This window comes from Sebastes fasciatus, chromosome 21, assembly GCF_043250625.1.
Source record: "Sebastes fasciatus isolate fSebFas1 chromosome 21, fSebFas1.pri, whole genome shotgun sequence".
In the NCBI taxonomy this organism is placed as follows: domain Eukaryota; kingdom Metazoa; phylum Chordata; class Actinopteri; order Perciformes; family Sebastidae; genus Sebastes; species Sebastes fasciatus.
In genome coordinates, this window is record NC_133815.1 from 11,536,762 (window position 1) to 11,553,393 (window position 16,632).

Here is a 16,632-nt window from a genome sequence, read left to right on the forward strand (position 1 = left end):
CATAAGCAACACAATAAGTGTCTGACCTCCAAGAACGACTCAATCAATGTTTCTGCCAAGTGCCTGCTTGAGCGCTCGTGTGTGTTGACTGTCCCTTAGCATCACTGGGTTGGGCCATTTCTCATGAGAACTTTATATATAGTGTGTGTGTGTCAGATATAAGAAAAGGCATCACAGGATGCGGTGTGCAATCACAATAATAAACAGGCCTCTTACCCTGCGTCCTGGACAGGAAATTCATTAAATCATAGCGTTTGATTTGGAAACCAACAAATCGTGACTGAGAGCACGGAACTGGCTTCTATTGAAGTGTGTTTTTTTTTCTCTGTCCTTTCAAGTCTGAGATACACTGTGTACTGTGTCTGTGAATGTACCAGGCACACACACACACACACACACACACACACACACACACACACACACACACACACACACACACACTCTCTGACACACACAGGCTATGCATTTGTATATGCTTAAACAAACATATGAAAAAGGAAACATGGACAGTAAGAGAACAAACATATGGAGAAAGAGTTGCACAAGCAAACATATAAACACAGACATGATGAGACACACACACACATATATGTGGGCGCACACACACACATTTTCACACATTTCCCGCACATGAAAGGCCCCCAAAGGCATCTGTTCTGGTTACAAGACGGAAATGCTGTCTGAACACATGCTGAAATAGACAAAACATGTCTCGTTTTTCACAATCATACACACACACACACTGCAAAATAACATAAAACAAACAAGACATCATTTTTTTGCGCTGCATGTGGTTGTGCAACATTACAGCATTGATATTATTTTTAGCCTTTGCTGCCAAAATCTGTACAAAATATACAAAGTTTCAACTGATGGCAACTAAAAACAGCAGCAATGTGTCATGGACAACGTATCAACGCGTTCTCATTCCAACTCGTCACATACTGGCGCTTTGTTAGAGCCCTCGGCGGCACATTTTGGTTGCAGTAAACACATGCTTAAAGTTGTGAATTAAACAAAAACACTTGTTTAGGATTAGGCACAAAAACCAATTAGTTAGGTTTAGGAAAAACGTCATGATTGGGCTTAAAAACTACTACGTTTGTACGGTGAAACGTTGTGAATACGGGACACGAACAAACAGCTGATTGTAACGTGAAAGTGAAACTTAACGCGTGAACAGCGGTCTCCTGGATGAAAGCTTTGTGTTTGTTGAACCCATCCACCTCTCCTCCCTCCCGCCCGGTGAGTCTCTTACACTCTTTAACTACATCACTACAGCCCTGTCCCTGAGTGTTTACAGTTGCTGCGGATGAGTTTACATTGTAGTTAATGGAAAAGGGTGCCTTGTGGCGGCGGCCGTAACAATGCGTCGGTATTTGATGCCTTGGGAATGAGAACGGGCTGAATGTATTGAGTTAATTCAAATTAAATTAGTTAAATAGTGCTATTTAGTAAAGCTTTTATACTATTCAATAGTGAAACTAACTTACTCCAGCTGGTGCAATTTCTTAAACTTAAATTAAACTTAAAATTTCAGATGGTTTACTGCTTATTCTGGAGTTTTTAATGTGCACAATGCGCTGCGTTTTGTCTTCTGGGCTACTTACAGGCCTTTGGACGGGCAGGGATGCCAGAGCCACTGGATGTGCGGAGGAGGGACTCCGTGGGATGTGCAGTGAAGCGCTTGTCTGCTCCCCCGTGGCGCCGAGCCCGGGTCCTGCAACGACACCGCTTTCTCCCCTATCTGAGGACTCACTGTCAGACAAGAAGCACACACAAACACAAACGTTTAAGGGAAATCTAAGACAGAGCTAAAGGGGGTTGGGGGGTGGGGGAAGAATTTAATCTCTCACCATTGACCACAAGTGTGAGCGTGAGATTCTGGTAGAGTCCGTGTTCCTGGTTTCGTACCAGGACAGAGTACTTCCCAGCATCCTCCTCTGCCACATCCCGGATCACCAGGGAGCTCCCATCCATGTGGTATCTGGAGCATTGCTCTGCTGCCACCATGCCATCCTTCAACCTGGAGGAAACACAAGAGCAAAGTTTCAGGGATTGTGTCACTGTCAGTCAGTATAAACCAAAGTTTATCAATGGGAAGTCTAAAATTACAGAATCACTTGAGCAACATTTGGTTGCTAAAACAAACATTGCAAGGCCTTTCAACGGAAATGGTGTTGAGAAAGTGAGCCAGAGATTAAAATAGTTATACTTTATTTAGACATTAAGAAAGGGAGTAAAAAAAAAAGACTTTAAAGACAAAAAAAAACAAGGCAGTTAGGTGCGACTTCATGGATCAAGGTGATCTCTTACCAGATGACTTCAGGAGCAGGGAACGCTCGTAGTTTGGGAGAGATTCGGTAAGATTTCTGTCCTGCCTGTACCTCCATCACAGATCCATGTCTGGGCTTCAGGCGAATAAACGGACGGTCTAAAATTGAAGACGCACATGCACATATTTGGGTAAGATTAAGAAAACAAATGGAAAGTTTTGTAACATTTATGCACCACAGATCAGTTGATATTCTCAGAATGAAACTCGCTGTAGTTCTAATAATATCTATGAGTAATCTGTCCATGTGTCAGCGGTTGAATCATCTAAGTGTCAGGGCGTTTCAGAGGAATTCAGACACTCACCATAGACCGTAACAGAGACTTTCTGCTGTTTGGTGTTTTCCCCGCTGGTCACGCGGCATGTGTAGAGGCCTCGGTCTGACCGCTGGAGCTTTGGGATGGTCAGAATATTGTAGAACAACATATGTGTTCGGTGCTTCAGGAGCCTCTTATAAGTGGAGCCGGTGTTGTTATTCTGGAGGTGGAGAGAGAGGAAGAGCCAAGAATTAACACTGAAGGCTCATCTGTGTGTCCTTCAAATTTTATTTTGAAAAGCTGTGAACCCAAGCACTGGTACTTCCTTCAACCCACAGTGCAGCATGTAACCTCTTGACTGAATTTCGTTTGCCTTTTTAAGTATTTTTTTTGTAGAGTCTATTTTCTGATAAAGCATAATTTGTAAAGGATCATAGTAGAATTGAGGTAGTTGTTTGTGAGTTGTATTTATGATAAATATTGGGATAATTGGAGTTATGGAGAAGGGGTAAAATCATATAAGTTTATACTTTTTCCTGCTCCTTTTCAGACATGTAATATTTATTTACGTCATATTGTTTATGAGAATTTGTATATTAAGATTTTGCTATATGTTTACTGTTTTGTTTTTTGGTATTGATACTTCAGTTAGGATTTCATCCATTGCAACGTAAAATGTTGTCAGCTAGCATCGGAAAATTTAAGTGAAGGGATTGATAGTGAATGGAGACAACGAGAGTATTCCTGCTTTCTTAAAATTGTGCACTTTTTGAGGATTATTTCAGATTCCATTTCTAAAGGAGAGATCTTTTACTTTTGCTCAAATAAACTTTTAAAGAAGCACTTATATATCTACTTTTAATTATCATCCCTAGTCTGTCTACTTGAGTAGAAACTGCAAATTAACAGAATTACACACTCCTGCTTAGTCTCTGTCAAAGGTCATTTATCTCCACAGACTTTAGTGCAGGTCTGACCTTTCCAGGGTAGTCCCAGCTGATGTTGACTCTGGTGTTCAACTCTCCGGTGGCGGTGCAGTTTATGACCAGTCTCTCTCCCTTCAGGGCCTGTACAGGTCCACTGGTGTTCAGATACACCTCCATGATGTTACTCACTGTGACAAGAAAGAAACAAATATAGAAGATGTACATACAGTATACTGTATGTATAGGAATAAGAGTGGATTGGGTGTTTTGCATAGAAGCCAATGAGACACACATACATGTTTATGTGTGATTTGTATCTAAAAGGAATTTATGCACTGCTGACCTGGTCTGTGTACAAAGTATATACGTGACTTGTGTGCGACGCCGTCAGTGATTGTCTGGCAGAAGAAGAGGCCGATGTAATAGAAGGTGGGAGTTCGGATGGTGTAGCCTTGCTTGCTACTCCACACAATGTTCCTCTGGTCTGGACTCAGGCTGTGGTTGGGGTACTGTGGGAGGAGGGAGGAGAAGACAACATCCGTTAAATGTGTCACTGCTCCACAACCATGAGAACAGCGGCCACGTCACATTTTCAATGAAATCTCATGTACAAATGGAGAAATTAGTGAAGAACAGAGTCACGGCTACAGAAGAACACCATCACATTGATATTTAAACCATAAAACATCGCAAATAAAGAAGGAACATGGTCCTATGTAATGTGCAACACCCTGTTAAAACTGCGATAATACACAGGTGGACACTGGTCTTTGTTATTTGCATTTGATTTGCTGTCAGAAAGTAAATAAAGTCCAAGTAAAGTCTCAAAACGTCATTACTGGGATGTTAGCTGGGATGCTATGTTCACATTGAGTGACAAAGCAACAAAACGGCCAAGCGTGGCCAGCTGCATTGTCGGCGAGTCGCTGTTGAAGTGTTGCTCATGCACTCGTTGATGTAGTTATGTCGTTAAATAACACTAAGAACTGGCTGACATATGATTGGTCGATGCTTCCCTGCGTCTTTGGAGCGCTGAAAAAAAGTTGAGGCCAGCTCAACTTTGATTTGTAGCGCGTCACGCAGCAACAAGTGTCGGACGTCAGTTTGTGAAGCTTCATGTCACCGGCTTCCATTGAAAATGACTTGTAACCTGTTGCTTTGTTGCTCGTAGTGTGAACACAGAATTACTCAAGCTCAAGCAGCGTTGAGGTCAAGACCACCTAAACCAAGAACGTCATGACCAAGACCAGAGTGTAACGAGACCGAGACAAGACCAAAACTTTGACGGGTTGAGACCAAGTCAAGACCAGACCAGTGTGAGTCCCAGACTGCATGACACACTTATGATAAAATGTGGAACATGCAAACCATAGACACTCCTCAAAATGATTTGAAAGATCCACATTCCCATAAAACAGAAAACAAATTAAGATTCCTCTCCATTCACCTCTTTTGTTGCCACATATACTGTATATGTGTGTATGTATAAGTGTACCATGAGAAATGTCTTGATAAAATAATCAAAAGGCATTGCAGAGGTGAATTTTACAAGTGGGATTATTCCTTTGTTTTCTATGAGCCATCACAGTAATGATTTTAACAAATAAATCAGACAATGCACAGGCAATTTAGTGATTTCCCTGCTGTTGTGGTCTTGGTCTTGAAATAAAATCCTGTGTCCTCTTTGTTTGAGACCGAGACAAGACCGAGTAAAAATGCGGTCGATTCCGAGACGAGACCGAGACCTTCAAAAAATGGTCTTGAGACCGGTGTCGAGACCAAGACCGATCTCTAGTACTACAACACTGTGCTCAAGTCTACGGTCCTGATGCCAGGACCCTAAAACTTAAGCAGATAAATAGAATACTGCCACTATTCATTTTATTATTTTCTTTTACAACACTGTTCTTGGACCCAAACAAAATAGGTTAGAGCGCAAATCCTGCTCCTCCATGGCTCCAGTTGGGTTTGGGCTTTTGTTCTTTCTCTTTTAATCCTAAAATAGTCGCCAGTCCCTTACAAAAACCTCTAGAAGATGCTAATTATAGTGTCAAATTTAAGAAGCCCCAGATGATGCTGCCTGTATTCTCACAGTGTTGGTTTCATAATAGTTGGCTACCTTGACATGGACACTTGTGTAACTGCGCAACCTTGTTGTTTTCTTGGAGGCAGCCTCAAGGAAATGTTTACTAGAGTTTCTACAACACAGTGGAAGCCTCCCACCCACTCTCAAGGGAACAGGTGGACCCCCCCACCACTACCACACATACACACGCACACACACACACACACACACACACACACACACACACTTCCCCCCACTCCTGCCCCCCCCAGTGTGAACTGGCTGATATCCCCCCTCCCAGAGTGAGGCGACCCTCTCAGACGCCACTGAGCTCCTCCTCCTCCTCCTCTCAGTCTGGTAAAGTAGATGCTTCCCTCTCTTCCCAAACTCACTGACGCCACCTCTGACCGCCCTCAGTGCCCTCTCTGCCCCTCTTACCCCCCATCCTCCAAACCTACATGAAGGTGGAGAAACAGGAGGAGAAGTGAAGGAGTCAGAGGAGTCAGGATACGAGCAACGTGACTCCAGTCCATGTCCTGGCATCCTGTTACTACAGGATATAGACATTTTGACTGGGACCCCAGGTCGACCCCGTCATCCCGGACCACCTGGTCACTTTCACAGCGAAATCGACAGAGCAGAGGCTCCTGGGTATTGTTCCCACTGAGAAGGGTCATATTAGAGATTCAAGCAAAGAGCAGAATCCCTCCAGGAAAAAAACACTCCAGATGCTGTGACAGTGAGTGGACTTGTGGTTCTGCCAGAGGAGGGAGATGAAGGAAGAGGAGGAGAGCTATTTTTAGGAGAATTACCTTTGAGCTTCCAGGCAATTTGGGAGGAGAAGGAAGCAGGACGCTAAACATGTGCGCGCGCGTGTTGATGTCCTGCCATGTCCGTTCTAGGATCTGATTCATATTTTTGGAGACGAGTTTGACATGTCATGCATGTTCTGGTTTGTCGTAATGATGCTCTTGCACTTCCTGGATCCCAAATCCTAAAACAGTTCCATTTCTTTGTAGCTTTCCTCTTGCTTTGGTCCAGACTGAAATATCTCAACAACTATTGGATGGATTGCCATGAAATTTTGTTTAGACATTTATGTTCCCAGAGGATGAATTAAACTAACTTTGATCATCCCCTGACTCTTCCTCTAGCACCGCCATGAGGCTCACATTTGAGGTTATGAGTGAAATATCTCAACAACTATTGGATGGATTGACGTGAAATTTAGTTTAGACATTTATGTTCCCAGAGGATGAATTAAACTTACTTTAATCATCCCCTGACTCTTCCTCTAGCACCGCCATGAGGCTCACATTTGAGGTTATGAGTGAAATGTCTCAACAACTATTGGATGGATTGACGTGAAATTTAGTTCAGACATTCATGTTCCTCTCAGGATGAATTATAATAATAATTTGGTGCTCCTCAGACTTTTCATCTAGCTACAAACTGGGGATGAGGAGTTTGAAAGAGGCAGAGAGGGTCTAACAAAGATGTTTTTCAGTTGTAAGATGGGAAGTGTAGGACCTAGGATTTTTTAACTTTGAACCATACTTTGGGCTAAAAGTCAGGAAATTTCGATAATAACGCGTTAACACAAATTTGCCACTAATTTCTTTAATGCATTAACGCAACTTGTGATTTTTAGGTTGTCATGGGCTCAGTTTTAGAGCTAGAGTGAAGATACTGGTATCATATGAAACTAAAAAACCTAAGGAATCCAAAACTGTAATACAAAATTTTTTCCCAAGAATGCCCACTTTTTAATACTGCAAATACATAAATTAGGGCTGTCAAAGTTAACGCAAATTTGTTTTAACGCCACTACTTTTTTTTAACACATTAACGCAATAAATCTTTCAGAGGTTGTAGCGGGCTCAGTTTTTAAGTTAGAGTGACGATACAGGCCATACAGAAAACCCAAGGAATCCATTGGTACCAACCATGTCATACTAGCTTGTCGTGAAGGAGGGTAAATAACGCTCCAAACTTACACTAAATTTTGGCGAGGAAAAACTGGCATGGTAATCTTTAAAGGGGTCCCTTGACCTCTGACCTCAAGATATGTGAAGGAAAATAGGTTCTCATTTTTAACACATAAAAAATGTGCATGAAAATGTGTGTGATAAATTTGCAAATAATCGTGATTAGGTATGGACAATCATGTGATTAATCGTGAATACATTTTTGAACCGATTGACAGCCCTATTTATTACACTTATTTTTTCTTGTTTCTTTACATACAAAAACAATGTAGTTCAGAGTCTTCTGTATGTTTTACAACTACTCTATTGATGTTATAAGCTTCCTACAGTGACGCACAAGCACAAGCCGTTATATTAATGATCAGCATTCATGATTAAAGAGCATTTATTGTACTTTGATCTGTCGGGGTCAACAGTAGCTACCCTCTGCTTCCTCCTCCAGCCAAACCAGCTGTTTAAAGCATCAGTTGGGGGAAGTTGGCAGCCAGGATTCCTACTACAAGAGGTGGAGGGTGAGATGTGGGAAGTGCTGGCCAGGGGCCAAAGGGGCACTCCAGACCCCATGTCCTGTTTCCAGAGTGTGGAAACGGTGCCAACAGGACGCCGTGGGCGCCGCTTGATCGGAAAAGGTCAGTGAAGAAAGGGGCATCTTTGACTGGAAGGTTTTCTTGCAGATTTAAGCAGACAGACATATTTTTGTTTCATTCACAGGCAAATAACATCTATACAGTAACATGCACTCATGCAAAAATATGCAGATAGCAAGCACTCAATGCTCCTCTTAGCACTTAGTAACACTGCCCCCTCACTCAGCACTCAAGCACCAACACTCACAACCATATCCGCACACACTTTCACACATATCCGCAGACGGACACAAACAAACGGACACACACGCCATGGCGTAATGGCTGCCAAGATAAGAACAATGTGGCGAATGATCTGGAGAGGGGGAAACAACGGGACGGTGCATTGTGTGCATATGTGAGCCCTGATGGAAAAAACTGGGATAAGTGATGATGTGCAGAGAATGTGAGTGGTGTGTGATTGAGCAGAGTGTGTAGATACACTCACTACATGTAGAGATCATGATGCAGAGCAGATCTCTGCACCCAGACATGATTTAAAAAGACATCCAACTTGTCATTAATATTCCTTGCACTGACCTTGACCAGTGTGGTGGTGATGTTAGGGTGGGTGACCCGGCAGGGGATGACCAGCGGCTGCTTCTCCTTCATGTACAACACATCTGGGCTCATACCCGGATGGTCCACAAATGGCTGCTGGCTGTCTGAAACCCAAACACTGCGGTCAGGGACACATATGGTACTGATAATAAGCATGTCAAAGCAATGCATCAATGAAGACTCTTTCTTTCTTACAATATAACATAAAGGAGAGTATACAGTACAACCATGTTTAAACGGTCAGTTCACAGAAATGACAGGACAAGACTCGGTCAAAACCGAGTGTATGGCTGGACCGTGTACGGTCACTCTGTCATGTCTATAATGTTAAATCCAGAGGTACATGTCCACCAGGTCCAGCGAGGACACTAGGAGACACGCTGCTACACTCAACTGACTGTTCAAGCGGTGACGTACCCTATCGTGGATCGCACCTGATTGGTCCCTGGTTTTCTGCTCGCCGTTTCAAACAGGAAATAACATGGTGGCCTGCTCGTAAACCTTGTTATTACGTCTAAACAATCCACCAAAATCTACTTCTGAAAACATTTTAAGCGAGAAATAGGCTACGCCACTGCTGAATCTCGGTTCATTTTAGAATTATATCCTCTAGTTTGACAGCTTGGTCCAAGTTTCATGAGCCGGACGCGTCACGCTGGACGGGCTCATTTGCATAAAGGACTGTTCCCCGCCTTTTAATTTTTGACGGAGCAACGGCTAATGAGGAAACTCCAACACTTGGCCGACCAATCGCGTAACTTCATCACTCAGTCAGTCACTCAGTGACAGGCTTTTGCATTTGTAGGGCCGGCTCTTTGCGGTCCAGTTAAAAATGCCCGTTACAGCTTCTCAGAGCCCACATTGACATCTTCAAATGTCTTGTTTTGTGCAACCAAAATTAAAACCCAAAGATATCAAATTGCTAAAACCAGTGATTTTTCTTTTTTGCTCTATTCATCTCTGATATTTCTGAATCCATACCAGGAGGTGAATGAAATTAGGTTTAAGGTGTTCACAGCATTGAAAACTGACATTTTAAAAAAAAACATCTCTTTCCAGAAACCATGTTCTGGATAATTACCCTGGATAATCCACAGACGTCACAGCCAACAGTTTTCACAGGAAATATTTCTTCGGTAGAAAATAGTTCCATTGAAACTTTTCTCAAGGACACAGTTTCAAGAAAGAGATGCTGCTGCTGTATTTCCTTATTAATGCTGTGAGCAAATAACTTCCATTCAACCCCATTGTGCTGGGGTGGAGGCAGAAATCTCAGAGACAAATATCTGGACTCCTAAGATCAACACAAGCATGGTTAGATAACACTGTTGGTTTCAGAAGAGTGTGTGTCTTTTTTGCATCTTCACTATGAAGAGCACACCTTATCTTTGTTTTTAGGCTACACACAGGTCCAATAACCTTCACCAATACGATAGACCAGCCTTTACATAGCCTGAGAGGAGAAAGCCAGGGCAAAGAAAGCACTCGCTAAGAAAATCAACCTGAAACCATAAAAGTGAGGGGGACAAAAATAAGATTTTGAAAAGATCCCCAGTGTAAATTACCTCCTTGGGGGAGTGAGAAAATATGTTTTTCCACCATTTTCTATGAACTGACCCTTTAATTTCACAGAAAGGAAAGAAAACAACACACAAACAAACAAACACACTTCCAAATATCAATCTCAGCAACAAACAAAAACAAACAGACACACACTCCTAAACATGCTCCGTCCTCCACACCCATTCATTGAATACCCATTCAGCGAATGGCTGCCTGTAGTCAACAATAAACACACACAGATTGTTTAGAAGCAATCAAACGGCCTCTCTGAGCTTTCTCCTCCCAGCTCGACTACTGTAACGGCTCTGTGCCATTGAAAAGTGTGGGTGTTGCTCACTGTATTGTTTGTTACCGTAGGGTGTTATTCAAGGAAAGCAAATCTCTGAACATTCGAACAAAAGTACCCAAAGGACTAGCGGACGGAGGGCTTCCTTCTCTTGCTTTGATTCCTAATAGAGGACTCGGGGAGGGAGGCAATGTCTGAGCAGAGCCGCAGGCCAAGTCTGACGCTTAATGGACATGGTGACCTGAGCGATTGATGGCCCCCAAGGGTCCTGTTGGCCAAACAGTAGCGTGCCCCGTGACCCTGGCCTCGGGCCCAGCTCCATGCCCGGCGCGGCCCGGCCCAAACAGCGTCATACCTCCAGGACAGGGAGGAGCCGGCCGGGTAGACATCGTGCCTCCTCTGCCCCTTGATACCACCGAGCTCCTGGCCTTCATCTTATCCTTCTCAGCTCCTCACACACACACACACACTTCCAAACACACCTCGTAGAGACACAGCGACATCCCCTCCCAGCACACCCCCTTCAAGTCCTTCCCCTCCTCCCCCAAGCACAGGATGCTTCGAGCGAGGCTGAGCCGAGCAGATAAGGCTGATGCCCTGGGAAACTCTGCCCGGGCCTGAGCCTTTCAGCAGCTGGGCTATTCCTGGCCTCGAGGTAGCACGTAAACGAAAGTAAAAAAGGATTTATATATAGACGACATGGAGGTAAGGCCCGCGCTGAGAGAAGAGAGGCAAAGGGAGGAGGGGGGTGAAACTGTGCCAGAGTCATCTAGAAGGATGTGTTGTTGGGACAAATAGTGTTTAGATATAATTGGCTCTCTGGCATTGGTCTGTATTTAGCACCCACCACATCCTGTTTAAACCTGGGATATAAACAATAAGCATGAGGAGGTGAAGAAGTCTCAATGAGAGCATGCTAGAAAAGAAGTGTCAGTTGTACTCTGTGTATTACCTGTGACATATACATAGATGGAGGTCTGTTTTTGGGTTCGGTGTCGGTATCTGCAGCGGAACAGGCCGGTGTGCTGGGCCCGGCTGCTGCTCACCGTCACACGGCTGCAGTACTGCTGGCTCGTCCTCCCACAGCGAGACTCCTCCACCTGCACCTCATCTCTGGCCACACCTGATGGGAACGCCCACGTCAGCTCCCAGCGACCCCTAATGTCAGCAGGTACAAGGGGAGGAAAGTTTGCTTAGAAGACACTTAGCAATCTTTCCATGTGAAGTCGCACTCAGCTAATGAAGATGCTGTAAAGAGGTTTTATTAAAACTCAAATCCCTCATGTTTTAGTTTTCTTCTTTTCATTTTGTGATGGTTTTTGTGTTGAGTGTGAGAAATGAGAATATATATAAAACATATTAAACTGATTATGGTGTGATATTTGCAGGGATCTGTACCAAACAAAGATGATTTCTTAAGTCTGTATATTATGTGTCGGCCAGGACATCTCTGCAGAATGACAATATTTCATTTAAAATGATATTTTGACACACAACATTTAACAAATATTGCTCCTCCTGCAATTTGATAATTGCAGTCGACCATGTTGCGATTTCAATTAAATTCAGATTACTTGTGGAGCCATAGTTTGGGGGTGTGTTTGCTTTGATTCACAGGTATTAATCCCGGTGACTGCCATGCATCACCGTTGCCCAAATTAAGTTTTTCTGGCCTGGATCCATCTACCTGAAACTCACCTGCAGCTGAGCAGTAGTGTCTGGTTGGTGTCAAGGATCAGCTGCTTGGTTTTCACATCCAGAATCGGGACGTTGTACTTCCCCTTTTGATCTGCGGAGGCAGGAGAGATGATGAGAATCAGAAGACATGAAATGGAAGCAGCATCCCATCACTGATAAAATGCATCACAAAGGCATCACAAAATTGTATCATGGGTAGCCTAATAGTAATTATATGGTGATAAGGGTTTATTTACCTCTCCAGAGAGGTCAGAGGTCAAGGTCAGCTTGTGAGACTTCATTATATTCTTTAGGGACATCTGGGCAGGATGTTTACTTTCTGGAATAGGGGCTCCTGGGACTCCATTTAAGCTGAATGTCTCGTTTATTAATAAACTAATTTGGCAAATTAGATTAAATTCTAATCATATGATTGGGAGAGTCTAAGTCTGACCCAGATCGACACACTTTCTGAGGAAATCCTGGAAGGCAAACCACTTTACAACCAATAACTATTTTTGGACAGTTCCTGTACGCTCTGTCCATTACAAACCGGACTAAACCGGACTCTTGACTGATTGCAGAACCGGTCTTGGTGAGTCCCGGCCTCCACAGCACGTACTCCATCCAGGCCACGGTATCTGTGACCCTCCGCACATCTCCTCGCTCAGGCCACTTGACAACTTGTGTGGAAATGCGTAAGCAGTGTCCCTCTTGTTTATCAAATAAAGGCATTTCTCCACTCCATCGCCGAGGTTTATTAATGAGAGATAAAGACGACTGTCTGTCCGCCCTTCCTTCCTCTCAACAACAGCGGAAACATCATTCAGGGAAGTCCGTCCTTCACTGTGACTGCTCCTCACAGAGTGTGCAACACACAGCTCAAAACACAACTCTCTCACTGTAGCTAAATCACTTGCACAGCAGCGAGTTAGTTTATCACTAAAGTCCATTATTACCATTCATTGTCAGCATCATTGTTCCCAGTGGATGCCCCATTGAGCAGAACCAGCATTACTCACACTGCTAGCACTTCCTTTACTATTTCCTTGGATTTCACAGTGAGTGAGTAGGCAACACATACTTGGCAGGGTGAGGGAAGACAGAGAGGAAGTTAGAGCCAACAAGCTGTGAAGTGTCTAAAAAACACCATTTCCAAAGAATCCAGTACATTTTCCCTGCTACTTCAACTATAAGTGAAATAGAAAGCTCAGGTTTTTGTTTCTACATGTCACATTTCCAAAAAAGTAAAACGCCCACTACTGGGAAATATAACGTCAACTGACTTATCAGGAATTTTGGAGGAAACACTTGAGAATATAAAGACTTTTTTTTAGGTGGAGAAACAAATACTATTATTCATACAAAAGTGATTTAACACTGAATGAATGTGCACCTCAAGAACTTTTCATACTGAAATAACTATTTAATCTCAAGAGCTTTAAGAGGAAGGAAATTATTTCCAGATAATGTTCTGCAGTTTTGAAGGGATCAAGGCAACAAGTGAGCCAAAAAGTTACTGTAATAATAATCAAATCGGCTATATTTATGTATTAGGTCATATTTAGGCGTGGACTTTCTATTGAAATTTTTTTTTTTCTAAAGAATCCAAGGTCTTCTATCAGATTTTATGATCACCTTTATTAAACCTAATAAGGTTGATTACAATATCTTAACAAAATGACAATGGGATGGATACAAACGAAGATGGGTTTATGTTAAAGTATGTGAAATGTGTATGAATGTAGGATGATTTATGCATGTTGTACTGTAAGACTCTCTCCTGGCATTCTCAATATCCAATTATTATCACAATAATGTATGTATTGTACTAATATTGGAGTTAAGTTATTTGTTAATTAACAGATTAGTGCATTACCTGGAAAAAAACATATAAAAAATAAAAATATATAAAGTTAGTGTTCCCTAAAATGTAATTACACTACAGGCCTTACAGTTGTGCCCTATAAGCTGATTTGGTAAATCAGCAGGAGACAATTAGTGATCATTGATTAGTTTAGTTTAAAAAAAATAGACAGAGAAAGCATTTAACTTTTTTTTTTTTAAATGCTAGTTAACTAATATAAAGGCACAGATTGTGTTAACCGACACAGATCATCTGTTTTTACCATGTAACACATATTAGGCTATACATATAAAGTTCTTAACCTGTTAATTCATAATACAATATTTCATTTTGCAGGGGAAAAAAACAACAATATTCACTTTCAGCATCACCAACTTCCCCCTCTCTTTTAGCCACATGAGACTCAATAACACCACAGAGATCCACATAAGAGCAGGCTGTTTTTAGCAATAAGCACAGATTAACCCTGGTTCCTGCCTGGTGGATATATATATTGTCCTTCAGCTGGTCATGACCCCTTATTCTTTTTAAATCACAACTTTCGCTAGAAAAGCAATTACAAAGAAATAGATAAATATAGATACCGCATCATTAGAGAACTGGTATGATGTAATTTATGAAGTATTTGTAATAGAAAGAATTACTCAATGAGGCTTCAAGAAACTAAATTTGAGGAAATTTGGAAGGAGTGGAAAAAGTATATTTCCCCAAAACGCCCTTCTTTTGTTTAATTTTTCTTTTTTTCTAAATATAATTTGTTTTATTTCTATGATTTATTTTATCTGATTTCACATGAAAAGCACCCCATGTTCTATTTGTGTGTTCTATAATTTCATTGTAAAAAGTGGAAAAGTTGGCTCACTTCATATTTATATCTAACTAAGTATGTTTATGTAAATGTCTGAGTAAAACTAAATAAATAAAAAAAAAAAAAATCACAACTTTCATTAGACAACCTCATCAGCCTCAGGAAAACAACGCCCTGCGTGTGTCCATTCAACCTGGGCCAAGTGCACAAGGAGCCGGATCACAGAGGTCCACAGAGGTCCAAGTTATCCAAACAGGCTCCAAACAGGCAGGATGGAGCTTATCTCCCTCACTGCACTCACTGCTATAACAAGAGGTTTACAACCTGAACAGCCTCAGACACATAATGGACCAATAAATGAGCCACTGCACCACGATAAAGAGGCACATCTGTGCATCTTTTGTCTTCTTACAAAGTAAAATGTTCTGCCTTGGTCATGGAAATAACTGTTGTTTAGAGAGCGTCAAAGATGCCTCATGACCCCAAAGAACCCTCTGGTTTATTATGGGGCATAATACCCATAATAGAAGTCGTGCGTAAAATGGGTTTATATTAAAGTATGTGAAATGTGTATTAATGTAGGATGATTTATGCATGTTGTACACTTTCCTTTTCAACCCTTAAAGGACCCTCTGGTTTATTATGGGAAATAATATCCATTATAAAAGTCGTGCGTAAAATGGGTTTATGTTAAAGTATATGAAATGTGTATGAATTTAGGATGATTTATGCATGTTGTACTGTAAGACTCTCCTGGCATTCTCAATATTCAATTATCACGATAATGTATGTATTGTACTAATATTGGAGTGTGTACTTTTATGCATGTTGTACTCTTTCCTTTTCAACCTTTAAAAGGACCCTCTGGTTTATTATAGGGAATAATATCCATAATAGAAGTTGTGCGTAAAATACAGCCGTGCGTAAAATGGGTAAAGTTTATGTTAAAGTGTGTGAAATGTGTATGAATTTAGGATGATTTATGCATGTTGTACTTTCATGCATGTTGTACACTTTCTTTTTCAACCTTTAAAATTAAACTAACAAATAAGAACGAAATAAGAACTTTAAATAGCTAAATAAGTTGTCACAGCAGGTGCTCTCTGTGCGCTATATTGCATCAGCAAAAAGTAAACTTTGTTACTCACCTTTTGCAAGAACACCATACAATCCACATAGCAGGCACACGAGGATAAAATTCATCATCTCTGGAACGACTCCGATGCAGCGAGTTGGTTTCAAATATTAAATATGAAACAAGTTTTTATTCCTGCCGGTGTTGTTTCCTCCTCTCCAGAGTGGACTCAACAGTGCGCAGCAGCACTTGGCTGATGGTCAGTGAATGGAGATGGTTGGTTTCCTGAGGAGAGCTGCAGGAGATCACGCTACAGGACACCAACGCTTGAACTCCAGTGCAACTTTTTCCCATCGTTTTGGATAGTGGCGTGGATTTATACAGTTCCCACAGTGCAGCAGCCACCGGATAGAGGACTTCCGTGACGTCCATTGACACACCCAACAGCAGTTTCTCCCCAGTGGTGAAGCAATCGAGCAGTGAGGGGTTAATAAAAGTAAATGGTTCCAAAATAGCCTTTTCTTTTTGACACACTTTTAAACACACTGTTAAGAATTTCTCAGTAAAACAGTAAAGAAACTGGCAGAAGGGTTGCCTT

The 16,632-nt window shown here is 41.9% G+C and overlaps 1 protein-coding gene across 1 annotated transcript in view; it reads right to left on the minus strand.

Moving 5' to 3' along the window:
- The window catches only part of flt1 (fms related receptor tyrosine kinase 1), a 42,161-nt gene extending 25,772 nt beyond the window's left edge, over positions 1 to 16,389 (minus strand). The window contains exons 1-10 of the mRNA XM_074621577.1: positions 16,108 to 16,389; positions 12,306 to 12,396; positions 11,560 to 11,765; positions 8,738 to 8,862; positions 3,862 to 4,027; positions 3,570 to 3,706; positions 2,641 to 2,812; positions 2,317 to 2,434; positions 1,857 to 2,026; positions 1,611 to 1,758 (exon numbers count right to left, since the gene is read on the minus strand). Coding sequence (XP_074477678.1) covers positions 1,611 to 1,758; positions 1,857 to 2,026; positions 2,317 to 2,434; positions 2,641 to 2,812; positions 3,570 to 3,706; positions 3,862 to 4,027; positions 8,738 to 8,862; positions 11,560 to 11,765; positions 12,306 to 12,396; positions 16,108 to 16,165 — 1,391 coding nt within the window. The 5' untranslated portion in view covers positions 16,166 to 16,389. The remainder of the gene's footprint in view (positions 1 to 1,610; positions 1,759 to 1,856; positions 2,027 to 2,316; positions 2,435 to 2,640; positions 2,813 to 3,569; positions 3,707 to 3,861; positions 4,028 to 8,737; positions 8,863 to 11,559; positions 11,766 to 12,305; positions 12,397 to 16,107) is intronic.
- Between the last annotated feature and the right edge of the window lie 243 nt (positions 16,390 to 16,632).